At 39.3% G+C, this 25760-nt stretch overlaps 2 protein-coding genes across 4 annotated transcripts in view; one reads left to right on the top strand and one right to left on the bottom strand.

The window, feature by feature from the left end:
* The window catches only part of trpc4a (transient receptor potential cation channel, subfamily C, member 4a), a 68395-nt gene extending 57008 nt beyond the window's left edge, over positions 1–11387 (bottom strand). Inside the window, exon 1 of the mRNA XM_040149801.1 lies at positions 11327–11387. The gene's annotated coding sequence lies outside the window, so the exon portion shown is untranslated. The remainder of the gene's footprint in view (positions 1–11326) is intronic.
* Positions 11388–11545: 158 nt separating this feature from the next.
* ufm1 (ubiquitin-fold modifier 1) lies at positions 11546–24965 on the top strand. 3 transcript variants are annotated; one of them, XM_040149751.1, is made up of 7 exons: positions 11546–11670; positions 11774–11830; positions 15486–15543; positions 17871–17910; positions 19877–19909; positions 23588–23670; positions 24635–24965. In XM_040149751.1, coding segments are annotated over exons 1-6 (246 nt in total). In that variant the 5' UTR covers positions 11546–11668; the 3' UTR covers positions 23644–23670; positions 24635–24965. The 3 variants fall into 3 exon arrangements, with proteins under 3 accessions (XP_040005685.1, XP_040005686.1, XP_040005684.1); XM_040149752.1 differs by lacking the exon at positions 24635–24965 and adding an exon at positions 24400–24468; XM_040149750.1 differs by lacking the exons at positions 23588–23670; positions 24635–24965 and adding an exon at positions 22389–22580 and having other exon boundaries at positions 11555–11670.
* Positions 24966–25760: the final 795 nt, after the last annotated feature.

The following is a 25760-nucleotide window of genomic DNA, read 5'->3' as shown; positions in this document are numbered from 1 at the left end:
GATTAGGAGGAACACGTCTTCAGGTGTGCCAGGGGTTTGCATCCCGGCCATTGAATTGCCTATTGTCTCTCACAGGGGTGCATTTAAAAGGAAAGATCCTTCCGCAAAAGCTGCCCACAAGAGGAACCTGATACCCTTGTGCTGGATGAGCAGAAACACCACAGGCTAATAAATGACAACTAAATTGTAATTAGTTTAGGGGGAGATAAGGTAACACAACTGTTTAGTGAGTAACTCTGCTCCTAGGAGAACAGTTGCCCAGAGTAAAGAAATGGTTGGTTTATATTACAGTCAAACAGATGCAGTGGTGGACCGCAGTGGCAGCTTTGGAAGTGTGCCTCTGCCACGAAGTCTCCAAGGAGTACAGGGTGCCGGCACCTTCACTATTGCCAATTCCTGCAATACGTATATGCAACATAGGGCATAACATGTTGCATAATGATAGATCGAAAGTTGACATTCCTTCTCACAACCATGTGTAATCAGAATGAGTAGATAGTTTTATTTCTCGCTTAAAGCTATGTTGATATCCAATTTAAATTGGGTAACATACGGTATCATCACAAACTTTTTAAAAGGATCTGGTTACACATACGTTACATGCTAAAAGGCATGCAAATGGCACAGACCCTGACTGACTGCTGTCTTAATGAGCGGGTGGGCGTTGCGAGCACGAATCGTAGACTGTCAGGCTATCAACAAACACGTGCGTGCATCCAACCAAAACGCCACTTTGGCAGTGCAAAATGCTGCCATGCACCATGTGCTGCGACAAACCCAATGCCCAATTGTCTCTGAAAGATCACATTTTCCTCCGGCAACCAAAGCTGCATGAAACCCCACTAGCCCTCTGTGTGTGTGGCTGCATACGTGTGCGAGCGTGGGCCAATGTGTGTGAGAGACAGGCGCATTCTAAGTCAGACCTCCATCACTTCTGTGTAATGCCTACAATTTCCCAGCCATTCATCCATTATCTCTCTGATTGCTGAAGGAGACCCTGAGTACACTCTGTGCCGACACCCTGGTGCCAAAAACAGCAGGCTGATCTTCACCAGCCACACAGCCTTTACTGTTTTTCATTCACTCACCATCTCCATCTCCCTCTCTCTCTTACTAATATGGTTAAGGTTTAGCAAAAGTATCTTATCATTCTTTTCCTGCTTTAGGTCACGACTTGGTATGCACCCACGGGACACACAAAACAAGTGCAATGCATGAAAACTGATTGAATGCTGTTTACTTACCAGCACTTGCACTGACAGGGTGAACTAGAAGCAAGACTGGCCAATGAAGAAGGACCTGCGGCTTGGAGGATCAGTGTTGAGAATGTTATTTTGAGGAACAAACAGCATTTCAACTTGAAACTTTCTTCAGTAAGTTTTTTATATGGTTTTTGTATAAAATGAACAGGACCTGTGATTTACGGAAGTGTTTTCTTTGGAAATGCACTTGAAATAGAGCAAGTAGCTAATGTGGAGGCATGCTCCCTGTGTCTGGTTAAAAAATATGCATACATTTCATCCCCTTTAGGTTGCGTGGAAAATAATTAAAGCAGGGATCTACTATATTATATAATGTTAAATTGCCAATTTAAAATCTCTCCTTATCTCTGTGAGAAAATCCTCCTCTTTCACTGAATCACATCAGCACCCAAATCCTTCATCTCTACTCTTTCTGAAAAGGAAAAAAGGGGAAACGAGGAAGGAACAAATGAGGAACTAGCTGTTAATACATGAATAGCTAACAAGCCAACAGCTGATCCCTCATAAAGGAGTTTGTGATTTGTACTCTACCCTGTCCTTGGGAACTACTCAGGAATCGTCCTTTATAATCTCTAAACTTTTCTTTGGGTCTTTTTTTTTTTAAACTTTCCCCAGCCAATCAAGATATGACGCAGAAAAAACTGTCAGGCTTGTGCCATTGGGACCCTTGCACCTCAGCTCGTAATGTTGGTGAACTTGAGATTTAAACTTCCTACATATCTACTATTGCAGTGACCCCCATTCTGGACAAGGGTGTCAGCTATCTCCTATAATTTCAATTTTGTCCAGCAGTAGGGTCCAATAAAGTACTTTTTTCAAAATTATTTCTTTTTTATTTTTGTGAGTGAGGTACAGCCATAGAACCGTTTGTAGTTTGATGCTCTTTATGCTTTGTGTACTTTTAAGTAATAATTTGCACCACAATGTGTTGGTGTGCACTCAGCACTACTGTGTTGCATGCTTGACCCTGCCTTTCATCTCTGTTTCATCTCCTTTATTAGCTGGAAAAGATGAGCCCTGCTTTTCTAGGATTCTAAATCTGTCCGATAAATTACAATTCATCATACCAGTACTCGAACCGCCATTCACAATGCTGAATTCACAATAAAACAAATAAGTCTGTTGGAAGCCAAGGCCTAAAGACAAGTCCCCCCCTTCGCACCTCCGTGGGCCCCATCCATCTACAGCTGACAGGACAATTTAAGCCTCTCTCACCTGGAAATCGGTAGCTCTGACACGTTAACTACTGGCAAGTGTTATGTTCGATGACAGGCTCTAACAAGTCCTTTCCCCCCCATCTGTCAATTTGGTGCAAGGTGCCCTACAAGAACCACATTAACTGGTGCAGAAACATATTAATGAACCACACAGCAAATATTGAAAGAGGACAACAGTAATCTACGTCAATGAAAATATATAGTGGGCAGTATGCTGCACACAATCCATATACATTCAGGATACATATCTGTGCATTCAAGCACTATGGCTGTGTAATAAGGCTCCAGCAAGTGAACAGCCAAGAGTAACGGGGGGGCAACAAACAGACTAACACCCATGAAACTAATAAAGAGCAAGACAGCAACATGGAAATTATTTCTCAAGCTAATGAGTTTTAGATAGGCATGTGCCTATATTTCAAGTGTGTGTGTATGTGTGTGTGTATGTGTGTGTGTGTGTGTGTGTGTCTGTGTGACTGTGTGTGAACATGAGATATTTTCAGTGTGTGAGACAGGACATTGGCCATCTGCAATGATTGGCTGGTGTTTACATGGCAGGGGATGGAGAAATATTACCGCCAGACGGATTAAAGCTTAACACAGCCACTTAGCCATAAGATCAAACTGGACTGAGAATCTGACAGTGAGCACAAGACGCCTACATAATTTCTCTGCAGGCCCATACTTCCGATTTAAGACCCCTTTCACAAAACATTTTATTCCTATCTAGAAATCTAATTTGATAAATTGGATATCCAACAATATGCATTATTTCATCACGACAAAGTTCTCTGCACGTATTGCATCCATTTTTAAATCTTATTAATGTCACAGTTAGTGCACATTTGCATGCCTGGACACATTTCTGTGTGTATGTCCTTCGAGGTTGGGAATAATGTCTCTGCATTATGCATGTATCCTCTGAATTTATAGCTCTCTTTACTTCAAGTATGTGTTAGTATATAAATTCGTCAATAGTAAGATATCTGTGAAAGCCAATAGGATTTTCTTATTAAATAACAATGCGGACCTGTAATGTTTACATTTTTATATTCTTTGCTGCTGCAACAAATGCACATTATTTGCCACAAAGACCATTATGTGTCGTCCAGGCTGAATTAATCTGTTCTCAGCCCTCGATGGCTGGTTGAGCTTGCAAAGTAATACACTGTAAATGTACACGAGGTCCAGTTTCATCAGGTCAGTCTGATTTCTTAACGTAGACGAACCCAATATGCACAACACCAAACAGTTTGAATTACCACAATGTTTTAGGCATGTAAATCCTATTACGTTCTTATCTAATTCTAATAATCCATAGTGGAATAATTTTTTTCCTCTCCTTTTTTGCCAATTGCCATCTTTTTTTAACTAGACTCAAACTTCCACTTAGAAACCTGCAGATTTTTTTCAGAGCTGTTCAGTAATGCTCTATTTGTTAAGCAAATGCTTCAACAAAGTTATTATGTGTTTGACTAAGACGTCCTGGCAAGTTTAAAGAGGGAGATTTAGTTAAAAAGGTAATTTTTTTAAATCAATCTATTTTCACTTTCAAATGTCACGGACATCCTGCAGAGGAGATTGCCCTTTTCTTTTGCCTCTAAAGTTAGTCATATAATTAGAAGTCATTTTACAGAACATATTTGACAGGTTTAGTTACGCGTATGGCTGTGGCCAGTAAACTATGCGGAACTTAGATTTCCCTGATTGGACAAAGCTATCTTAAAACACGAAACTAGAAAAGCTCTGTGCCTCATTACAAATGATACCCACTAAGCAGGTTAGTATTGATTTCACCAAGGCTCGTCCACTCTCAAATCAAGTGAGGAAAAAACTACTGGTGGTGCGAACTATGCAAAACTTGCATTGATTTTCTGTGTTTTTTCTTTGTAGGTGAAATTCTGCAACCCTTGGTCTTACAGTATGGGTGCCTTTCAAAACGCAGCATATAAACTGGAAAATTTTACAGCTTTGGCTTCAAAATACCTCCAAACCTTGTTAGAGATGCCAATCATGCGCATTCCAGACTAACGGTGGTACAGTGTTTTCTGGCATAAACACCGATTTTTCTCTTCTCAATATACCGCAGTTGGCCATGTCTGGAAGTGTGTGTGTGTGTGATGGCAGACGAAGGGTACTGAGCTGTAATCACAGACACTCTAATTAGTGCTTTAGGCCTCATCTTCAGTAGTGCAGACAGCTGAGGCACAAATATATGCACTGCTCATGCTTACACACACACACACACACACACACACACACACACACACACACACACACATACACAAAGTATCTATGCACATGCTTTTTGGGGGAAAAACCATGAGGGGTACGTAGCTGCGCAAACACACTGGAGGGGTTTATAGTTTAAAAGGCTGGTAATGATAATGACCAATTTGTGAGTTGCCACTGCTTCTCAAAACCTCTTAGATGTATCTGCCACATATAATGATCTTGTTTTTATCGATTCTGCAACTGGTGGTGCTTTCGGTTGACCTTGGGAGAATTTGAGGAGGAGGAGGCCACCAGTAAAGCCACCTTAATGCTATAATGCTTAATTGCGCTGGGAGGCTGCTTTAAATGTCGACAGCACATTGGATTCCTATCTCTTTGAGGAAGGACAAGGGTGACAGAAAGACTGTAAATGACAAATTGGATGCAGGATGCTGAAGATGAACAGAGGCAGGGGAGGAGAGTGGTGCTAAATGTGGAAAGCCGTGGCAGCGCATGAGGAGGAAATTTTTAAAAAGACAGAGGAAAAGAAGCAAAAATTTCCATATAACAATCATATTTTCTTCAGTGAAAATTTTTTTTTCCAAACATACAATGTTTGTGTTACTAAACTATCATACTAAATATACATTAAAAAATATATATATATAACCTGTATGAAAGTTTTGTGAATATTTTACACTTTTATGATTTTAACATCTTTTGTCAAATTGTGTAAAAACCCACTGCAACGAAGCTGAAATAGAGGCTGCTGCTAATTATCAGTCTGACGCGTCCATTTATCACCAGGACTTCTCACACACACACACACACACACACACACACACACACACACACACACACACACACACACACACACACACACACACACACACACACACTTCATCTTCTCTCCTAACACTAAACACTGCATAAGCTACAGACTGCTCTCTATCAATCTTCTCGTTACTTCCAGGTATTCACGCACCTACCTGAGCAGCAGTCTGTTGGTAGAAATGATATTGACTGCAGATTATAAATATGCATTGTGCATGAGAAGTAGGAGTCATGCTGAGAGACATAAAAATACATTTTTTAGGTTGAAGTATTGTCAAACACCAAGAGGAATGCAGTACATTACTTATGCAAAATGATGTTTGAATGCATATATCAAATACATAAAACATGTTTGTCTTCTCTCCAATGGCTTTACATTTCCTAAACCCATAGTGCATGCACCTCACTTCATTATTCTGTCATGCATCATTAGATTTTGGCAACTTGTGTGTGTGTGTGTGTGTGTGTGTTTGTGTTTTAATAATATATTTCTTCAGCCTCTCACTCGCATCTGTGAATCATTTTGTTTGGGCTCAGTGTACCACCAGGATAATGACTTGTCTCCCGAAAAGCATCTCGGGAATACATTAAGAACCTGAAGGTTAAATAGATCTATCAATAATATTAATAGTGTTAAGAGACCGTGGAGCAGTAGCCTTTGATATACAGTACCTGGGAGTTATTCATGGTACACAAACAACCTGGCATGTAGCTGTGTCATTTCACAATGTTCCCCTGAGTGACATTTGATCATTTTGGAAAAGCTGCTTTGTTATTGTGCTTATCATGCCCTCTCCCTACATTAACTCTGCCCAGACACTTTATTCCCCAGCTCAAATTTAATTACAACTCAGTATGCTGGGGATTATGCAAAGTAAGTAAACATTAGAAGAGTGACACTGGCGGTTGTCTCCTAAGGTTTGCAATAGTTTTCACAGATGATTATTCATCATCATGTTTTATAATCAATTAAGGGCCGACCTTACCAAACATGGCCACCTGTTTAGCATGCAGGAACACTACTTTTTCTTCTACCCAATTATCAGTAGTGAGAATTTTTGGATACAGTACCTATGTTTTTTTTTTTTACAACAACCTTTTTAAACAAAATCAGCCAAAAGTCTCAAATACTGTACATAAGATTTTAATATAGTCTGAAGTCAGCAATAACAACCACAAGATCTTTGCCCAAATAGAATACAGTACATAACTAACAAAACTACATTATGTCAAACAATTTCAGATCAAAGAATAAACAGACAGACAAACAGACAAAGAATTTGGTGCCAAAATTTTGGTATTAACAGTTTCATATTCTCTTCTCTCTCTCAGTGTTACTTTTGAGGATTAGATGTTTCTATTGTAAAGTCAACTAGATAATACAAATGCAAACTGCATGAGAATTAAAAAAAAAGAAAAATTATGGGCATTATCACAGCGACGTGAGAAGAATCCTCTTTAGATATGGTTATGCAAGCCTTTCAGACAACTGACCAACAATATGTGCTAAAGTCTTTAGTTTCCTCAGAAGCATCTGTCATGTTATATTTTTATCCCTGTGAAAAATGATTTATCATTTGTTATTCTCAGCTGAACCCCAAAGACTGAGACAACATGAGGAACCGAGAGGAAAATAGGTATAGTGTCAAATGTATAAACTGCATGTATATTATCTATTGTTTTGGACCTACTGCACATAGACTGGAGCCATGTCCTCAGTAACAGTAAGCTTAATCTAGTGAAGTTTTTAATCACATCATTTGCGGCACATTAATCTCCTTGTAACTGCATAACACAGAGTTTAATAGAGCTTTTGTCAGCTCTCCTCAAAAGGTTAATTACCGGAGACCATACTATTATTTGGTTTATATTATATCATTATTATTCGGGATACACTGCAATTGAGCACTACATTGGTGCTTTTAACAACCAACAGAATAACAGAATATTTATGTCCATCTGTAGTATCCCACCCACTGCTAGAATAAAAAGAGCCCCTATTACGAGGCAAAGAAATGATAAACAATGATGAGACTTTGCCATATTTTCTATTCATAACCAAATATGACAATAACACAGAGTGAATGCCAAGAGCCATCAGGCAGGCCAGGGGAAAGAACCAGTGACAGAGACACTGAATTCTCTTCAGCTTCCCTGTATAGTGTTTAGTTAATTTCAGTATTCGATTTTCATCCTATTAATACACCAATTCTTGATATTTGTGAAGGACAATGATTTTTCTTTCAACAAATTAGGTCTATGAAACTGTGATGTTGTTTTTTTTTTACCCTCCTGATGACCCTTTTCCTTATGGTGTTGCAGGTACAGTGTGATAAGATAAGCCGGAGCTTTAAATCCAGTCTTAACTCAAGCGCTCACCTATTAAAAATACAGAGTGGTGAGAGGTTAGGGGCTCCTTATTAAGGCATTTATCATGAACTACCTCTCTGCCTGGAGAAGCATATATTTCAGCTCTGAAGGAAAACCTGGGAGGTAGGTTTATTACAAAGTCACACAAGCTTGCACCACGCAGCTTATCAAGCAGAGCGATTATTTTGATTTTTCTGGCAATATCAACGGTCAGTGTGCAGAGAGGTGAGGTTAGGAAATGAACGAAAGGAAAGTTCAGGCTTTTAAGATATCCAAACTGTATCTCGGGCATTGATGTAACGCCGATATCTCTCTTAGGTCAACTACACGGTGCTTTAAAGCCATCAACTGTACGTGAGCCATGCTGGATAACATAATGTGGCGAGTAGAAATACAAAGCACAGAAACATGAAACCCCTGAATCAAAAGCTGCACACAAAAAAAAAAATCAAACAACTTGGAACTCTAAAGGATTACTGAGGGGGTGTTGCAGAGTATTTGTAGCAACAGAATGTCCTTCATATAAATAGCTGTGTGTGATATGATATGCGTTTGTAAGTAGCTGTGGACAACGGATTCAATTTACACACCGTGCACTACCCAGCAATGATACTCGTGTTGCTTTGTTTCTTCTTACCGCCTCACCATGATGTCTATGCCCTTTCCCTGAGGGTGACAGTGTGCGATTATGTCAATATTAATGTTGATCTAGTGAGAAATAATACAGGTGGTTTATCAGCGGCCAGTGACCAGTAAAAAGACGGCCGTTAGGCGCACACGAGCACATGTATTATGCATGTACTGTACACCTATATGTGCATGTCTGTTTGTGTGTGTGTGTGTGTGTGTGTGTGTGTGTGTGTGTGTGTGTGTGTGCAAATGCTCGACTGCATTAGCAGCAGGATTAGCATTGATTACGGTTTTATTTCTGCAGATAATTGGCATTTTTCTCGCTCTACCCACGAGACCAGCTTTTGGTATGTTAATAAACTCAGTGGAGGCTGCACAGTGCACTGAATGCGGTTGCTGTGCTTTGCATTTTGAATGCACTCTCAGACTTCCTCCAAGAGGGTGATGGAACTGTCATATTTTCATCTGTTCTTTCTGCTTCAAAGCAAATAATTCTCCTATACCACAATGAGGGATCCAGACGGTCCATGAAAAATCTTTGCGGAACCTTTTCCCAGTTATGTAATTCTCTTTATCGCCAAGGAGAAAAATGATCAGGCAAAAAACTTCAATCTGACTACTTCATTAAAATGTTCTGCTGTGTCGTGAATATGCCAAATTTAGTCACTATTTTAATGCATGCCAATTTTAAACTGTTAAAAAAAAAAAAATTCAATGGCTCTTGTCTGTTTTTGATATTTTCCATGTCTAGACATAATATCGAATCTATAAAAATAGTTCACTTGGAATCGAGGTTCTACGAGATATATTTTCTCATTTGCTTGCATGCCACAGCCCTCCACATTCCTTTTTTCATAGGTTGTCTTCCTTAGTTCTCTTTCCAGCCTTACCACATCTTCCTCTGCATTTATACTTCTTTATGGGGGAAGACCCACCACTGAAATCCCAGGGGTGTGCCTGAGTGTCTGCTTTGTAACTCTGAGTCATCATAATAGCGCTGCTCCCATTCTCTTTGCCGGGTGTCACTCTACTGCATATCTCTCTCTCTCCCTCTCTCTCCCTCTCTCTCACCCTCTCTCTCACCCTCTCTCTATTCTTGGTATAGCACCAACAGGGGAACTCACATAGGAAGTATCTCAAGAACATGGACTTCAATATGCATTTAAATATTCACGTTTGATTTGTCAAATTTTCGCAGATGTAATTTGCAAATTTCGTGTATGAGACAAAATAATCTGGGCAGCTAAATGGCCAGTTTACCAGCTTCCAGAGATTTCAACAGCATCTAAAGATTTTCTGCAGTAAATGGAGGTGGCTCAGTTGTCATCTCGTGGCCTCTGTGCTGAACTTGATCCTTGGTCCTTCTCTGTCTGTGTTCGTTCAGTCTCTTGCCCAGGGCTCTTGCCGTTTCACTGATTTGGTCTGCCCCGCAGTTATTGCAGTCATACGTAGTGTGTGTACCCCAGTCCTCATCTTACTGTGACTTGAGGTCTCTCCCTAGATGTTTTGACAGCTCATCATCCTCCCCTCCAAACAAATAGTTCCACAACAAACAAATATATCATATATGTTTCTTAAATATGTATTCCATTCAAACACAGGATATCCGAGTCAGAACAAAAAACTTGACATTAAAAAAAACAACAAAAAACATCACACACATGCAGTACTTGGCCTTGTGGGTCTAACTGATCAGACTTTAGCTAATGGGAATATCTGATTATATGATCGAACAATAATATTCCACACCCCAGCAGGACACTGCAATCTGATTAGATCTGATCGGACTTGAGGAGGGGTCCGTACAGTCTGCACTACTCACGAGGTACATACACTCTCTTCTGAACTTCCCGTGGTGTGCAGAAGTCGTCCATCACCAACTATTCAGATGTGTAGTCATTCATACTCAGAATGAACCTGAACACGTCGTAGGCCCCGGTTCATGCTTCCTGCTGGCTGCGATGAGAACGGTGACCTTGGATGTTCAGGACTCGCACTCTTTGATGAAAACGCCGCCTCTGAATATGACACTGCTGAGGTGGCGAAATACCGCCAACTGAAATGGTGACAATCCAGCCACAGCTACACAGTCGGACACAACCACTGATTTGAGTTCAGCAGTAAGAAGGCTGAAATACTTGGCACATGCGTTCCATGTAAACACAGACATGCCAGGGTTTTCAGCTGCAATCATGTAATTTTGCATTCAGCTGCATTCAGTTTCTGTGTACACTAGGCATAGTTACCATTACGCACGTTTCTGTAAATTTTTGTCAAAAGTTGCATTACTGCTACTGAATGCAGCTGAAAGCGCAGACTGATCCAAAATACAACTGCATTCTTGCGCTGCAGACTGCAAAGTCGGACACGACTGAGATCTGGTTGATTCTCAGAAAGCCCAAACCTGGAAGACAAACGATATTTAAATATGCCCGCCGTGGAGAAATATTTAAAGTTCACAGCTTACCTCACTAAAAAGGCTGACGTTTTAAGCTTTAAGTGGGAAAGTTTTTGCAGTCGACACCGTGGTATATGACATTTTGGCAAACTTTTTGAATCGGTATGCGCTTTCAGTTACGTCCCCGAGCAGCATCTACCCCTTTTGCCCAAACCAAAACAAACCAAACCAAAACACATGGCGCGTTCGGACTGATTTTCCCACCGCCCGCAAATCTCAGCGAGCGGGATTTTCGCACGCCAGCGTGCAGACAGAACATGCGGTCCGCGGAGAAAATAAAAGCACCTTTTGTTAGGAGAGAAAAAAAAAAATAATAAAAATAAAGGCTTCTTCAAGTTTACCTGAGAGAGGACTCCCACTTATCCACCTCCAACGGATTTGAACACACGCTCGAACGGCGAGTGCGCCTTACTGTCGTCATTTACGGCGAATGTTAGTCGTTTAGTATGAATGCCTGTCAATTATTAGCCCCAATTATACCTTCAGTTTTAATCGTATTTCATATTTTTTTTGGCGGGGAAAAAAAACAGCGTGTTGAAAAAATATTTAAACGCCCCTAAAAACGGTAAACACACACGAATACGTGCCAAACAAAATGCTACCAGGTGGATGACGTGTATTTATGGGTCCTTCGGACTTCCGGGTGTGTGTAAACAGGCTGCCGACGGAGTCTTCGCGGAAAGATGTGAGTTTTAGCCCTGCTCAGTGTAACATTTCCCTGAATATCTTTTTATATTAATTAACCAGCATGAAGTTGCTAATAACCCTCACTTCCTTCTCTTCATTAGGTCTAAAGTAACGTTTAAAATCACCCTGACGTCGGACCCCCGGCTGCCATACAAAGTGTGAGTACACTGACAGCTCAGCAGTCACAGCTTTACACCTTCTTACATTTGAGTCTGTTTTTTTTTTTTCAACATTTCTTGAACACTGGTTTCATCTAACCGCTACCACAAATTGAGTTTTTTTTTTTTTTTTTGTGCTACTGTGGAAACCTTGGCTGATGTGTTTGACCAGAGCCACATAAACTGTGGTCAGTGAGAGGACATCTGTTAGTGTATTGCTGTGCATGTGCTGACTCCGGATACACCAGCTAGCTGTACCGTTAACTTCCCTTTTTTTCTATAAGTATTTTAATTCTTTTAACATAGCACAGTATGGCCAACATCTCCTTACAGCATTTTGTGGGTTCTGTCAGACATTACATGGAGCTAACAGCCTACCTAATGAAAATAATGTCACTTTGTCGTTGAGCTCATTTATCTGTGTGGCAGCTTTGAGACCGGTGACATAACCACAGACATAACAATAACAAATACAAATCTACATTGTTAAAATATAATAATATTACATTTTATTTATGTAGCACTTTAAGAAACAAATGTTACAATATCCAAAGAAATTAAACCAATAAGAGCAAGATTGATGAAGCAAAAGTAAAACCAATGTATTAAAACAGAACTGCACAAAAAACATCAAGAACAAAATATAATAGTTAAATGTTAAAAAGGTAGAGCAAGGTGTTTTGAAAAAAATCATGTATATACATAAATGTGTATAAATACATTGACTGAGCTCTTTATTAGGAACATCATACTAATACTGGGTATGGGCCTCCGTTTGCCCTCAAAACAGCTTCAATTCTTAATGGCATGGATTCCACAAGATGTTGGGAATATTCCTTTGAGCTTCAGCTTCACATTCATACTGCCAACCTCCCCTTCCACCAAACCCAATGGTGTTCTACTGAATTCAGATCTGGGGACTGGGGAGGCATTTGAAGTACACTGAACTCACTGTCATGTTCGTGAAACCAGTTTGAGACGACTTTTGCTTTGTGACATGGTGCCTAAACATGCTGGAAGTAGCCATTAGAAGATGGTAAACTGTGGCCATAAAGGGATGCACATGGTCAGCAACAACACACAGTTGTGGCATTCAAAATATGATTGATTTGCATTAAAGGCCCAAAGTGTAGCAAGAAAACATTCCCCACACCATTACACCACCTCCAGCCTGGACTGGCGACACGAGGCAGGTTGGGTCCACGGGTTCATGCTTTTGATGACAAATTCTGACCCGAACATCTGCTGCCTCAGCAGAAATTAAGATTCATCAGACCGGGCGACATTTTTTTATTCTTCATCTGCCCAGTGCTGATGAGCCTGTGCTCACTGCAGCCTCCTCAGATTTCTGTTCTTGGCTGGCAGGAGTGGAACCCGAACTGGTCTTCTGCTGTTGTAGCCCATCCGCCTCAAGGTTTAACCCATTTTGAGCTGGTCTGTCATGGATATGAAAAGCGGTAACCTGAGTAACCGCAGCCTCTCCGTCAGCTCCAACCAGTCTGGCCGTTCTCCTCTGACCTCTGTCATCAACAAGACGTTTCTGTCCACAGAACTACCGCTCACGGGATGTTTTTTGTTTTTGCACCTTTCTGAGTAAACTCTTGACTGTTGTGGGTGTAAATCATTCATATGTGCACATACAGATGAACATAAAACTTTTTCGAAATTATTAAAATGCTTGCTTTTTAAAAGTGGACATAGATGTTCATAGTCTATTCTCTGTAAGAAGTGCATTCTAGAGTTTGGGGCCCTATTCCTTCTGGTCTAAAAATGGATCTGGAAATGGCAAGAAGTAATAGAATTAGTGGAGGGTCATCCTCTGTGTAACCTCCAATTATTCCTAGGGCTGCCACTGTTTGTACACAATAATCCATGTCTGCTGTGTTTTGTCACACTCAAGCAAAGGCATGTTTCAAGGTGTATAAAAATATGTGTCTTAAATACTTTAATACACGTCTTAAACTCAGATTTAAGATGAGCACAGCGAGCGTTTCTCCCTTCAGCAGATGAATTTGAAAACAGTTCTCCAGTGTCAAACTCTGCATATACATCATGCTGGCCAAACAACACATTTTTGAGCTGATAGGGACTTTATCCATTTACTACATTATAAAATTACATTTTTAATTGCATTATTTCTATTCCTGTCACCCGAGATTAAGTAATTTTACTCTTAAGTGCATAGAAAGAAATGCTTCAGTATTCGATTGAGTACTATTTACTGCTAGTCAGAGAAGTATGCCTATGATCCTAGGAAGAGGAAGCCCCATTAAGTGCAAATGTTTTGTGGAGTATGAAGAGACTGTCAGACCAACCTTCCCAAGAACATCTTGAAATTTAGCTGTGACCTGGCAACATGCTTATTATCAGAAGTACGCGTTGATCTTAGTCTTTAGGAGCCACTGATCAATTCAGCATACATTCTGTTTTTGAAGCAGCTGTGCCTTCAATAAAATATCACATTTTTGCAGCAATTTGTCGGCTACTGCTTTCCCTTGTGTTTTTTGGTGGCTGATTCAAGTAATTTTTTGAGTAGTATTGAATGGTGTGTGTATCTCTGTCAATAAGCCAGACACAGCCTGACACAGATGATGAATTTTCAATTTCCATTTTTTTTAAAAAACCTTTAAAGGACCTGATCCTCTATAGAGGAGTGCGATTTTCCAGGTGATATACATAGCACACCACATGATACTAAATAAAAAGGATAGGCAGCTAAAAAAATTCAGTGAATATCATTTTCATTGCAGAGTTACATGTTTTGGATCCCTTTCATTTCTATATTTGTCCTTTGCACGTTAATACAGTGCTGGAATGAGCCGTGCTGCTGCAGAAAACAGCATATCTACCAGAGGCCAAACAGATATTATAATATATAGATATAGATATATATATATATAGATATTATAAAAGAAATTGAGACCATCCAAACTATTCTAACCGTAAAATGTTCACAGGGAGTCAGTTCTCTAATGAGGATAGATAAAGCCTCACAGCAGCTGTTAATGTCTTAGAACGAATACAGGGATAATAATGATAGTAACTGAGGCATCATAATAATTCTGACACAGGACATATTCATCTTATTTTTATAATCGCTAATCACATTCAAACAAGTTACCACCCGGGCTTCCTCCATATAACCTTACTTGATGATTGCATCTCTAGCCTAGTTTTTTTTTTTTTTTTTTTTTTTTTTAAATCTCACATCTTAGCAAAATATGTCTGTTGGTTTATGTTTTTTTTATAGCCCTCGGGGGGGCTATAAAAACTGAACTGCAGGATTCATTGGAGAAGCATTCAACTGAAAGCGTATAACTATTTAGGCCATAAATGGTCTCATATCCTCTAACAGAAATGACTCTAACAGAAGTATTTTTACACTCAATTGAGCCTTGTAAAGAAATGTTCCTTTTGTTCTCCTCTTTCCTGTGGAAGCCACGGTGAATGGTCAGCTACAGATTTGCACCTCTGGAGCTGTTGAGGTGTAACTGTCTAGCCCTCAAACACCAAAGCAGCCAGTGGGTTGAGAGATGATATTTAATCATGTGGCATTCTTGCTTTAAAAAGTAAACAGTAAAACATGGGGAATAAAGTAAGGGCTCGATTTTTATGGTGCTTTAAAAACCCTGTTTAATGCATTGTTTTGTTACAGACTAAGTGTCCCGGAGAGCACACCATTCACAGCAGTTTTGAAGTTTGCAGCTGAGGAGGTAGGTTTGCTGTTTGTTCTACAGTATACTATAAATATGTGGTCACCAATAGGTAGTGAGACTCAGGAAAACTGGACATTAGTAGAAAGAATAACCGGTCCAAGTCTTTGATTGGATTTAGCCTTAACATTGTGTATATGAGTATGGATATATGGTATATGTGTAAACATGTTTGGGATCATTTGCAGTGTCACCATTGCAGTTTGTCCCTCAGAGAGCACTGACAAGTTTATTGTTTATTATCTGCTCAGTACATATCTTGGTCACAGTTCTTTTTTTTCTTTTTTTTCTTTTTTTTCTAGTTTATTTTTTGTTACAGCACAGATTTAAAAAAAACAAAAAAATTCATCAATGTTAGGATGCCTTCACAACATGACTCAACATTTGTCACTTAAAAGAGGAAATCTTAAGGGGAAAAAGGAAGGAGAATAAAATGGCAGATAAGGTAAAAAAAAAAAATTAAATAAGATAAAATAATAGAGGAAAAAAACACAAAACCTCTAAAGATAGTAGTCTTTCCGCCTGCACGAGCTATACATAGAATTACTACTAAAAGATGCATGTTTATACAAATGGTTACAAAAAAGCAAATCTAAGAGAGGTACAAGTATTGGTCGGGCTCTTATCTCAATATGGCCTACAAAAGCTAGCTAATTGGGCAACTCTGGTATCAGCAATTATAAATTACCTTTACTAAACCAAAATGAAGTCTTAGTGCTGTGTTACAGACACAGGGTGCATTTCAGCCACGTTTTTTCAGTCATCTGTCTTGATTGGCTTGTATATAATTTGTATATATTTCTGTCTGCACAGGCAGTGTAACGCCCCACGTGCCACACACTCTGTAAACACATAACCATGACCCAAAGCCTCTTTTTCGGCTTCAAGTCTCTTTCCTTCCATTAAATGCACACGAACACACCGGAACGCATCCCGACAGAGGACTGTCGCTGCTGCTGCTGCCGCCGCTGCCGCTGCTGGCGTGCTGCTTTGACAATGTGCAGACAGGGTGTTAACGTGCTTCTGTTATAAACCAGCATCCTGTTGGAACATCATTTTCACATTTGAGGTCTGGCTTTGCATGCTCTAATCTTGGAGGCTCCATCAAGCCAACAGAGAGAGCCCCAGCCCCCTAATCATTTTTATTAGTAAAAGAGCCAAGTCTTTAAAAGAAGACTGTTTTATACAGAATCACTGGAATCCTTTTTTTTTTGTTTTTTGTTTTTTTTTTTGTTAAAACCTCACTTGCCAAAGTGGTTTGTAAACTTTAGTGTTATTAACCAGCGGCAATTTTACCTTTTGATTAGCAGGTGTTCATTTTAATCCCGTGCTGATCATTATAAAAGAGACAGAGACACCTTATACATTTACAAATTATGTAAACCTGATTTCCTAAAAGACATAACTAAAAACGTAAAATATTTTCTTTAGTAATCAACAGGGGGGTTCAAACTCGGTGATGACTTTGGTGACTTTGGATTTTTTTTTTTTTTTTTTTTAACTTTCATCCTTTATAAAATATATTTTATCCACCAATTGTATGCTACATCAAATAAAGCTCCATCAATGCCCATTCATTCTCGATCTAAACTGTGTCTCATGTCTGCTGCTTGTGCTAACTGGCAGTAGTTTGTTGAGCAGCACTTCGCTAATACTGTCTCCCCGGTGACAGGCTGATCCCTCCATCCTTTCACTGCAGATCCCACCAGCCCACATCCCCCTCTGTTGAACACTAAAGTAGGACATGTATTGTGACCATGCTGAGTGATTTTCTTCCAGAAAATCAAGTGTGGCAATCTTTCCCTCAGGCTCGCTCCTAAGTGTTTGCGTGTTTGTGTGTGTGTGTGTGTGTCTGTCTGTTTGTGTGTCTGTTTGTGTGTCTGTTTGTTTGTTTGTTTGTTTGTTTGTTTGTTCATGCGGGCCTGACTTTGTGTGAAAATGCAAACACGTGTGTCTGACAGGCGTGAAATTTGGCAGACAAAAGACTGAAAACAAAAACACACTACATGGCATTTTCTTTTCGCTTTTTTCACAAAGTTTGTTTCTGAAGACATCCTAACTACGGCTCCTATTTTGAAGTTGTCATCCAACAAAGTCAGTGCATCTCAGTGTGCTGACTCAGTGGATGAAGATTTCTGTCTTGATGATTTATTCACACTGTATCTGCAGGCCAAGTGCAATTGGGTAGCAACATGTCCTTGATTATTTAACCAAAATATTTTAGGGCTGCTGAAAATCTTGAAATGTCAAAAAGTAGCTTCTGTTGTGAAGTTCACTAATGGGGGTTTGTGTGAAATCATTGTTCTCTGCTTCCTTTTCTTTTACAGTTCAAAGTGCCATCAGCGACCAGTGCAATAATAACAAATGGTGAGTTTGGCACAAAAAGTCTTTCAACTAATGTTTTCTTGTTCCTTTAGCAAACTTCTCCAAGTGCAAAAAGTGAAATGTTTACCAGCTCGACAGTTATAACGAACTGTCTTACATCAGAGAGACGCAGATTCTTGTAGAAACCATTCGTTTTGACAGAGATGTTTGGAAACCCAGATAAGTTTCCAAAACCTCAGCACCCAGCTGGCAGGATTTGAGGGGAGCTCTAACAAAACAAGGGGGTACTTACGGCAATCTTTGAAGTGCAGTGTGATGATGGATGTGAGGTGATGAATTAAATACTGTCTACTCGGATAATCATGTATCATAATGATCAGTGACAGCTCTTCCAGCAAACCTGCAAACTGTCACTTCAACATAGTCGTCTTTCTTTTTGCATGTGTGTATTGCGACTTTGAAGTCAAAATGATTTACTTAACAGTATGTATAAAATATTGCATATTTTAGCTTCCAAATCCAAGTGGAAAGAATTTAGTTCATTTTTAAGATGCATTCAGCCAACAGAAAAAATCATTGTTGCCTCACTATTTTGCCCTATTTCCTAACTGGAGTTTTGAGAAATATTCCCCTAAAATTCCAACCGACTGTCCGGTTTCAATTGTTGTAAAGGTCTTTCTTTGCAAAGTCTTATCTCTCCTGCTACTGTACATCAACGGACGTAAAGTTCCTTTAGTACAACGTCAAAGAGGGAATATGAGGTACTATCCTTAACATTAGACGAGAACCATGTGGATTACATGGCAAATTTGTTGATGTCTGTTAGTCTAGTTCCTGAGGTTTTAAAGGGAGAAAATTGCTGGGTTTTATTTTTCTTTAAACTTCCAGAGAGTGTAGCAATGTTCACCATCAAGCCACAGGGTATGCGTATTACTCTTTTGTCATTTTTTTTAAGTAACGACCGCCTCGTTTTCTGCTATTAATTCTGCTTGACCTTTTATTGATCTGTGTCAGCTACCAGCCGGAATCGCCACAATGCTGATGCCACTTATCTCAGCCCCCAAACCCCACTAACCCATAGTGGCCCATAATTGGCACATCAGAGACATGTAAGCTAGCAAATTAGGGCCTAGATAAAACATAAATTAAAGATCTAAGATGCTGATATTCAAAAACATCTCACATATCTTAGTTGTAATACTGCTACTAGTATTACTTCATTATTCAGCTGAAAGGGGAATATTTTACTTGATTATTTCACTTGCAACATGAAGTATTAAGTCTAAAATGAACCTAAATTCAAGCAGTTTAAACAATGGCTGGCAAAATAATGGCCTATCAGGAGAGAGTTTCTATCAATAACCTGAGCCTGTAAAATGTAAAAAAAAAAAAAAAAATATTCAGGATTCATCCAGGCACAGAACACTTGAAACCACAGTTATGATAATCACTGGCACAAATTAGAGTAAATTGTCTGTTGTGACCGTTAGAAGGAAAATTGTCAGCTTATTCATTGTTTCCTAACAAACTGTGCAGTGGCACATGAAAACTGATGATGTTTTTGTTTACCGCTGCTCTGTACTGACAGTGTTAGGCGATTGAGAGAGAGAAGTGCAGAGAACGTTCACAGGCAGTATGCCTGACGTGTTTTCTCACGTACCGTGGGTTAGTCATAGAAAGATAACATTTTTTACAGGGCTTTGGGACCATATGAGTGTTACCAGATAGCACCGAGATGAGATTTGTGTTAAGATGGTTGAGATATGACTGCCATGTTAAATATGAGTTCAGTTTTATCAGTGCACAATTGGTGACTGGTCTGTTATTATTCCAGATCAAATTGCCTGCTGCTGAGGCACGTCCTCATTTTTGTTGCCCAGTGCAACATCATTACGGATAAACTGGTGATATTGTAAATAGCCTTTTTTTCATTTTCTGTGCTAATCATTTGCATGACAATCTCTTCGTTTTACATTGTGTTGTTTTTTCTTTCTCTGTTGCATTGCAGATGGAATAGGAATCAACCCGGCCCAGACAGCAGGTGAGTCGTTCTACTGATTTGGAGCCCATACCTTAGATGAATCTTTGAAAAGCTACTGTTTCCATAGAAAAAAACCTTTTAGTTGTTCGGTCTCGACAAAAGCCAGTCTAGCTTGTGAAAGTCGTTGTTTTTCTTTCCATTCAGTTGTATTAAGGTTCTTGGAAGCATAATCAACCTCGGAGCTTTCTTTTAAGCTCTTTGCCACTTGTCAGTTTGCTTTCATCAAAGCATTAATAACCTAAGGCATTGATACGGAACTTGAATAAAGCCTGTTCCATAATGCACTTTGGTAATGCTGGTGGCAGTGCGTTAATAATAAAATTAATAAGATTATTTTGATAAAACCCCGAGAGGCAGTGACATCTGTGGGTGGTTCGCTAGATGAATGCAGAGAAACGTAAAGCTTAATATGAAAAGCCTTCCTTGAGGTAACTTAACAAATCAATCTGGGATAATGATCAGGGTTATTTAAGTCGGGTTTGAGCAGTCAAGTTAAATTTGTAGTAGTGGATGTATAAGATAAGCCAGTTAAGCAGGGACCATTGATTCAGATTGTAAAGGAGAGAAATGTATGATAAATCCAGAAATATGCAAACAGGCACCGCTAACATAACCAGCTTGGCAAAACATTGCAGCGATATACGCTGACTCTGAGACGGGCAGTATTGAGAACCAACCCACTTGTCTAATGAAGTTGAAATGCTAAAACATCTTTTAGAAGGGCTGGGGAGTCCAAACTCATCAGGATCCCCCGGGTTTTCGAAAAAATCTTTATTTGTGGACCAACCCAACCCAATCTGTCCCTAACCAAAAAATGTGATGTAATATTGCACCATAAAGCAAAGTCACATCAGCACTGGGCATGCTCACACATCGAGCCGCATTCATATTGGCCTCGAGTGTGGTCGGAACGGCAACCGTGAATTAGAATGGATTAAAATGGCTGATGCACGGGCCTGTGTTGGAGAATTGTAGCACTGGTTAAGCTGAAGCTGAGGCAAACCCCGATAAGCCTTACAAAGACTAGGTTAAATTTCTGTGCTAATGTAACTTGAGTTTAATGAAATCTGCTTTGTGTAACTGAGTTCCCTAAAAATAAGCTCGAGTTACTAAAATACTCCCAACTTAACTGACTGCATCTGCGTGTTTGAGCAGGCCTAAGAGTTATTTGTATGGAAATGGTGTTTACAGAGTCATGAATATAGATGCGGTGCCCCAAGCAGCAGTATTTAATGTTAAATTAAATTAAAAAGTGACCTCTGACTGGAGGCGAACTAGATGCACCAAGCTGTATAGTCAGAAATCAGTAGATTTTAGATTCTCGCATTATTGCTGAGCCCTGGTGAATCACTTTTTTTTTTTCTCTGTCAGCCTCCTTGGTGGTTTCCCTGAGGTTTATACTTGTAGTGTAGCCCACCTCTCCTTATGTAAGTCATCATTTTCAACAAAGACAGGTAACAGATGACTGGGTTTTCTGCATAGTGAAGAATAAAGTAATGCCTGCGTTCTCCCAAGGCAAGATCGGGTGTTTTCTGCTAAGAAAGGACATGAGTGGTGGGCACTCGCAACAGCTTTTTGTCTGCGTGACATTCATGCTGTGTGCTGCCAAGAATAGCCTCAGTTCAGACACTTCTGTCAGACTGCTTTTTTTTTTTTTCACCCACTGCAGTCACTTTACCTCATGTTCACAGAATTGGGTACACGGTGGAAACTGATCCGATGTAATTTTACAACCTTTTTCTCTTCACACATCTTTATAGGGCTAATATCATACATTTTCTGCTGCGTAACAGAGGTGCACTCGCACTGATGGTCCCGGGAGTGAGTTATGCATATATGATTTCAGCATGATTGCTGGTTGAAGGAACAAACCTCCAAATGAAATTTTTTTTTAACTGTGGTTCCATACTGCAGTATTATAAATTATTCAAATGAACTCACTATGCGTGTACTCGATAAAATACATCTGACCTTTGAATTAATGGTTATATAGAAAGATAAATAGGCATAAAATTTGGAGCCAGGAAATTATTTTATCCTTCAGTTTAGACATCTCTCTGAGCTCGTTTTGAAATCTTTACAATTAATCCAATTAATCCAATGTAACTACCCAACTTGTGTCCAGCTATGTAAACAAATCTATGAATTTGAAGTAAAGATAGCATTTTCTTTTATCTTCATTTTAAAGTTTAAGATAAGTTTAAGATAATCAGATATAGTTCTATTAATCAGGTTTTTGGTTTTTTTTTGTTTTTTGTTTTTTTTTTTTAGTATTTTTCATCGCTGTTTTGAATAAACCATCATTTCTGAGAGTAGAAATTGTATCTTTTGAGGAAAAAAAAAAGTCCAAGTTTCTCTCCCAGCTAGTGAACTGACAGCTTGTTTGCAGTGTCGCAGCAATAGTGACCATAAAACCCCCTATTAAAGCACACAGATTATAAACTGTGATCTTTATGTGGTGCTCTGTCCTGTGTTGCAGGGAATGTGTTTCTAAAACACGGCTCAGAGCTTCGCATAATTCCCAGAGACAGAGTGGGAGGACAAGGCGACTGATGCAGCTTTTCCTAGTTGACGGCATAATGACTCACCCAGCAGAATCATATAACACTTGAGACGCAGGAAACACCTCAGCATGTGTCATATTTAATTTCTGGCCCACAACTGACAGTGACAGAAAATATATAAAGAATATATATATATATATATAGTTTATATATATATATAGTTTATATATATATATATTTATAATAAATATATATATATATATATATATATATATATATATATATATATATATATATATATAAACTTATATATATATATATATATATATATATATATATATATATATATATATAAACTTATATATATAAAAAACGTGATGACATGCACAAACTTGCATGCTCCCTGCTTCTTCGTTCTCAGTCAAGTTACTTTTTAAATTTTTTCATCTGTAAAGATTGGAATGATATCAGGGGTACCCCGAGATCCCAAGTAATTATTATACACAAACATAGCAGCTGTGTCCTGGGAAAGATTTAAGCTAAGATTAAGAAACAACTGAATCAGCAGTTATAGTTTTTGTATCTTTGTAAATGACAATAAACGATCAGTATGACTAACATTACATGCCTATTTTGCAATGTTTACTTTTGTTTGTAATAGCATTGTGAATATGGTAATATGAGAGACGAAGCTTTTTTTTTTTTTTTTTTTTAAATATATGTACAACATGCTTTTAAGGACCATTATCATCATATTTTGTGGCTGCTGATAAAGGCAACATGTCTGTTCACTTCAATTATTCTTTTTTGTCAGGCACCTGTTGTCAGAGAAGTATTCCTCAAACACTAGATAATTAGACTTGCATCATGGATCTGTACTGAATTTGTATTGTGGACCAGATTCTTTCATAACTACAAGAACATAGATATATATCTACAGATCTTTTTTTTTTTTTTTTTGGCTAATGTAAAGAAACTGTTTGTTCAGCTGTCAAACTGCAGGCACATGGAGCTTTGCTGCCCTCTGTCAGGTTATATTTTAACACTGGTTTGTATCCGCAATGTCTCGCCTTTGTATTCCAGACCATGTGTTATGTCCCATCTTCACACAATAAATGTAAAAACTCACCCTGAGTAATCTGGACTTTTTAACATGCAATGCTGTCTTAATTAGGGGCTGAGTGGCAGGTGATGGGAGAACAAGACAGGCGTCCAAAAAGCTTAGACTGAAATGCAGAGGTCCCAGAATGTGTCACGGTAGGTATCACAGAGATTAGGCTCATCCAAAACCTAAAACAATGCTTTTCATCTGGGAAATGAATTAAGTGTTTGATCGCAGTCTTTAGTCCTCTGCCTTTTTCTTCTGGCAGGATCTGCTCACAATTTGTAAAATCACTGAATGGAAAATATACCTTCACATTAAGTCTCCAGATTGTCCCCATCCAAGATAAAACTAAACAAAACAAAAGCATGACTAATAGGTGGACCAGGAGTTTGTGCTTTATTGTTTTTCTCTGACTGATTAATGAGGGATTGCAGTTCATTATCCCTTTCACATTAATTATTATGATGTGAAAAGGCCTGAATCATTTGTTGCTGAATTGGTTCTCTTTTTCCACCCTGGAAAAAAAACAAAATGGATACGTGGTAATAGAATAATGGAGCGTGCATGTTGTAAAACACAAGAGAGAGCTCACCGTCCATTAGGATGCAGACTCAGATGGTGGGGAGGAGCAGGAAGGCCATCACAAATGGATTTTCTCATTTATTTTAACCCCAAGTCACTGCTGGGCACATTCACTAAAAATGTACTTCTTAAATGACAAAGGACCGGAGAGTGCCTTGCATTAGACACATTTTTGGCCTCGGTGCTCTTAATTCTTAACGACTGCAGTTGTTTGAAAAATAATATCTACTGGCAAGAGTTATGTATACCTGAGTAAAAATTTCAGTTTGAATCCTAAAAAAATCTTTGTGTTTCTACAGATCGGATGGATGTTTTCAGGCCAGCATAAATATTTGATATTTTAACATGCTGACTAAGTACAAGACAAAAGATAACATGGAGTCATTAAAATGAAAGTAGTAAGAAATTAGCTAATTCTCCGGTTTTGTGCTCTTTTAGGCATGAAATTAAAATTTCAGTCTCAAACAAAATGAGTGCTGCAGTTCAATCTTTATGAGCAACGGAGTTGAAAGATGCTTTATAATCAAATTTCAGGCTGAGCGCTCTGTCCTGCGCCAAGTTTCCGGATGAACTGCTGCACAGGTGGACCCGTGGCTCACGGTGCCACCTGGATGAAGTCCCGACTTGGACTCGCACAAGAGGAGAACGCCCTCTGATCCGCCACTGCATCGGCCCCGGCACTTTTCCAGGCTTCCGCAAGTCCATCGTGGCTCCCAGGGAAAAACCTTTTAGGGCAGCCTCCAGAAAGACCAATGACACAACACCGACTGCTGGCTCCGCAGAATCTCCAGGCAGATGTTGGATGATGATGTGGCTGGGAGTCACTGCAACCGTGAGAGTCCCTTCAGTTGAGATGAGGCAATGCAGAGAGTGGCTACATATTTTGAGTTGTACAAAATTTGACACCTAAATATTATATTTTATTACACTGTATTACATTTTAAAACAGTAGCTTATGATTGGTTAATGACACATTAGACAAAATTGATTAAAAAATTCACAGAAAAAACTTGAGAAATTTTAAAAACATTGATGATTGATTGAAGTTGTGTCACAACTTCACTTGATCTGTCTTCTGTTGGGTGGCGGTTTTCCAGTTTTTTCACGTGTTTTTGAGGTGTTTGTTTTTCAGTTTGAAGACAGAGAACACAAGGTCTCAGGGTCAAGACAGAGATGATGAGGAGTGAGGGACAGGATGATCACACAGTGGAGGATCGTGTAGCGTGTGTGTGTGTGTGTGTGTGTGTGTGTGTGTGTGCGTGTGTGTGTGTGTGCGTGCAAAAAAACAGAGAGAAAACTTGTGTCACACCGACTGATTGATCTGTCTTGTGTTCAAACTCAGTCCATACGCAACTCACGATCTGAGGAGGTGAGCGGTTTGGGGTTTCCAGCAGTGTTTTTAGTGTCTCAGTTTGAAGACAGACATGCAGACAGACAGACACACAGGGGCGGGACAGGGGGGACAAAAAGTAGTATGACTTGATTCAGTGGTGTGTGTGTGTGTGTGTGTGTGTGCGTGTGTGTGTTTGTGCGTGCGTGTGTGTGTGCGCGAGAGATGAATATATGGAGGAATCAACACCCACTTGCTATAAAATGGGTTTTCCCACTGACTCCTCCATCTTCTTTTCCCCAAACATTTGTGACCCCACTTTCGTATAAA

Source organism: Xiphias gladius, chromosome 17 (assembly GCF_016859285.1).
Source record: "Xiphias gladius isolate SHS-SW01 ecotype Sanya breed wild chromosome 17, ASM1685928v1, whole genome shotgun sequence".
Taxonomy (NCBI): domain Eukaryota; kingdom Metazoa; phylum Chordata; class Actinopteri; order Istiophoriformes; family Xiphiidae; genus Xiphias; species Xiphias gladius.
Note: the sequence above shows the minus strand (reverse complement) of the source record. Positions and strands in the feature narration are given on the sequence as shown.

What these genes read in the sequence shown, in the direction of transcription:
- ufm1 (XM_040149750.1), top strand. An exon ending in TGAAGTTTGCAGCTGAGGAG is followed by an intron (nt 15,544 to 17,870) that starts GTAGGTTTGCTG and finishes TTTCTTTTACAG; the next exon opens with TTCAAAGTGCCATCAGCGAC. An exon ending in CAACCCGGCCCAGACAGCAG is followed by an intron (nt 19,910 to 22,388) that starts GTGAGTCGTTCT and finishes CCTGTGTTGCAG; the next exon opens with GGAATGTGTTTCTAAAACAC.